Source organism: Seriola dumerili, unplaced genomic scaffold (genome assembly GCF_002260705.1).
Source record: "Seriola dumerili isolate Sdu_G_001 unplaced genomic scaffold, Sdu_1.0 BDQW01000088.1, whole genome shotgun sequence".
In the NCBI taxonomy this organism is placed as follows: domain Eukaryota; kingdom Metazoa; phylum Chordata; class Actinopteri; order Carangiformes; family Carangidae; genus Seriola; species Seriola dumerili.
Genome location: NW_019174343.1, coordinates 12,746,303 through 12,749,358, shown reverse-complemented (window position 1 = coordinate 12,749,358; position 3,056 = coordinate 12,746,303). Strand labels below are relative to the sequence as shown.

The 3,056-nt window shown below is 46.9% G+C and overlaps 1 protein-coding gene across 1 annotated transcript; it reads right to left on the bottom strand.

Annotated features, from left to right (window-relative positions):
- Positions 1-720: 720 nt before the first annotated feature.
- myog (myogenin) lies at positions 721-2,270 on the bottom strand. Its single transcript, XM_022745308.1, has 3 exons — positions 1,665-2,270; positions 934-1,033; positions 721-839 (listed from the first exon to the last, which is right to left on the bottom strand). Exons 1-3 carry the CDS (start codon positions 2,196-2,198, stop codon positions 721-723), a joined length of 753 nt encoding a protein of 250 aa, XP_022601029.1. The 5' UTR covers positions 2,199-2,270.
- Between the last annotated feature and the right edge of the window lie 786 nt (positions 2,271-3,056).

Here is a 3,056-nt window from a genome sequence, read left to right as displayed (position 1 = left end):
TGGACAGAAAATATCACTTTTTTGGAACATCTACAAATACACAACAATCTTAGTTATAAAAGTCAAAAATAAGTTAGCAAAAAATAAAAAATAAAATGGCAAAACCACTCTGTAGAAAAAGGGAACGTATTTACATCACTAGCATTCATAACCAGTTTAAATTAAGCAGATCTTGGTCAAAACTGCCATGGTACATATTGGCCCCACAAATAAACTCATGTTTTTTTAAGCATAAAAACACACACAAAAAGAATGAAAGATCAGGGAAAGGTTTCGAAAAGAGGAAAACTTAAATTAAGTAAGGAAAAAAAACAGGTTTTGTTATTCCTCTGTAGCTCTATCAGACTGGAGACATTTCAGCGATCCACACTAGTAACTAGGTGTTGGGTTCATGCAGCAAAGTTATTGAATCTCTAGACTGAGCTCCTGTGGATCTGACAGGCAGGTCTGGACCACAGGATAAGGCAGGGAATAAAGGGAATAAGGCCTCATTGTGAACAGGAGGAATTCAGTTTGGCTAGCACACCCATAGATCAGCAGAGTTACAATCCTGATAAACCAAAAATTTAAAAATTTTGCATAAGACAAAACACTCAAATCAGCAGAGCTGAAAATAAATTAAACTGGAATTTGGGATTGGTTGTCAGCCTCCATGCCAATTGTAAATTTCCTTTTTGTTTGTGGATCTCTGTGCACCTATGGGTCCAACGCGTGGAGGGTCTATTTGGGAATGTCCACAGGAAAGGCCACAGCTCCATCTGCTGCAGAAATGCCATCCACGATGGAGGTCAGCGCACGCATGTTCCCCTGCTCTGGAGAGTCAGCAGCACTCAGGAGATCTGCAGAGAGACCCGGTCACACATTCAGTATCTGAGTGAGGGCACACTTATCTGATTGTGCCGCCTAATGAGAGTGTGTGTGAACTGTACTCACCCTCGCTGCTGTAGCTCTGCGTGCACTGCTCTGGAGTGCTGCTCCACTCTGGGCTACTGCAGCAGGTGCTGCCTGAACTGGGCTCGCTTGACGACAACACCTGTTACCATGGAGATGCACACACAGAAGTTGCTGTCAGTCACTCTGTGTTATGACATGGCACACTCTGCCCCATATAGACATACAACACACCACAGTGCAGTGTACACGTACACATACACACACACACACACACACACACACACACACACACACACACACAACCAATACATCCTGTGACACCCACAAGAACACTGTCTCAGCAAGACCTTGCAATCAGAAAATTATATAAGAGATCTTGCAACATCAAGACCATTTGACAGTGACAGTTGTTAATGGATTTTGACTGAAGTTGACTGTTCTTGCTGTATTTTGACATCTCATCACTGTTATGCTTGTATGCTTGATGTCTCATTGAAATATCAGATGAAAATCGGATCATAACTTAAAAACTTATCCCCAGCGATCAATTCCCAAGCAGGCTTTTGAGCAGATCACTTCATCAAAGTCACACATTGTCTGTTTACTGTGAGCAATTTTCCAAATTTTGCTTATCTAGTATTTCTTTCTCTACTCCACCTTTCTGTCATTTGTCTTTTCCCTGTCTGTCCTTTCTGTCTGCTTTCTCTCTGTTCTCATTGTTTTAATATGTGACCTTCTGCTTCTCCTCATCCCTCCTCTGTCCTACTCACTCTGGGCTGGGTCGGACTGGGTCGGTAGTGCAGCCCCTGCTGTCCTGTCTCAGTGTCCTGCTGGTTGAGGGAGGACACCAGGGCCTGGAGCCTTTCGATATACTGGATGGCGCTCCGCAAGATCTCCACCTTGGGCAGCCTCTGGTTGGGGTTCATCAGGGTGCTCCTCTTCAGGGCATCAAAAGCCTCATTCACCTTCTTCAGACGCCTCTTCTCCCTCAGTGTGGCCGCTCTCCGGCGGTCCATGGTCACTGTCTTCCTTTTGCATAGCTTACAGGCCCAGGGAAGGCACTGGCCCGGGCAGTGAGGCTCAGAATGAGGTGACAGGCTGGACGGAGAGGCTTTGTCCTCTGTTCCTGTGACCCCAACTCCGACACCCCCAGACAGACTCCCGCACAAGCCCATCATGGAGTTCCTGTCCTGGTAGCTGGCTTGGTCGTACCCCCCAGGCAGGCGAGAAGGGAAATAGCTGTCCCCTCCCTCGTAGAAGCGCTGGTCAGGGAAGAAATAAGGGTTGGTCTCAAAAAGCTCCATACTGGACAACGCTGTGGACTGGATTTAAGGGGACAAAGATCCCTGCTTCCCCTGGAACTGCTCTACTGTTTGTGGTCTTCAGTCCTCTGCCAGGAGCGTGTGTGTCGGAGTGTACGTGTGTGTGTGTCTGTCTTCGTCCCCGGCCTGAGTTTGTGATGAGTGGAAGACGTGTGGAGAACAACTGGTGTGGAGCAACTGTAGGCTGGCATTTAAACCCCTCTGCCTGCTGCAGGATCACAGGGTTAAATTTAGCACGAGCCCCCAGAAACCTGACCTGACGTTTAGCTGTTGCTGCACATCTACACTTCACATCTCTGTTGGGCCCTGGTCTCTAGGGCTTTAAGGCCCGTTTGTGTGTGTGTGTGAGTACGTGCCCTTGTGCGGGTTTGTGTGCTCGTGTGTGTCTTAAGAGGCCAGGATATGATCAAGTTCCCGTGGAAATGGGAGAGATAACCCCGGATCAAAGATGCCCGTCTTAATGAGCTAATCCCAAACTCGCGTCTCTCTCCATGACACCATACATGTCCCTGCCATTGGTGGGTTGGGGGGGTCCGGAGACAGCTGTCACTTCTACTAGGAGCCAATGATATGCAATGACAAGAAGTTGTTTGACTCCTAGTTCTAGATGGGAAGGAAACAAAGCCAGAGATTGTTGTTTACTCGAAACTGGGTCACATGTAAACTCTTGTACTCTGTTATGACTGATGGTCCAGAATGATCAGCGAGGTTGGTGCTAAATATGTAAAAGCTCAGATGACATAAAAGCTCCTGCCATTGTTGGTGAGTCTTGGTTTTATGTAACCACATTCATATCTGCTGACTTTCCTTATAAGATGATTGCACATAGTGATGCAAGTG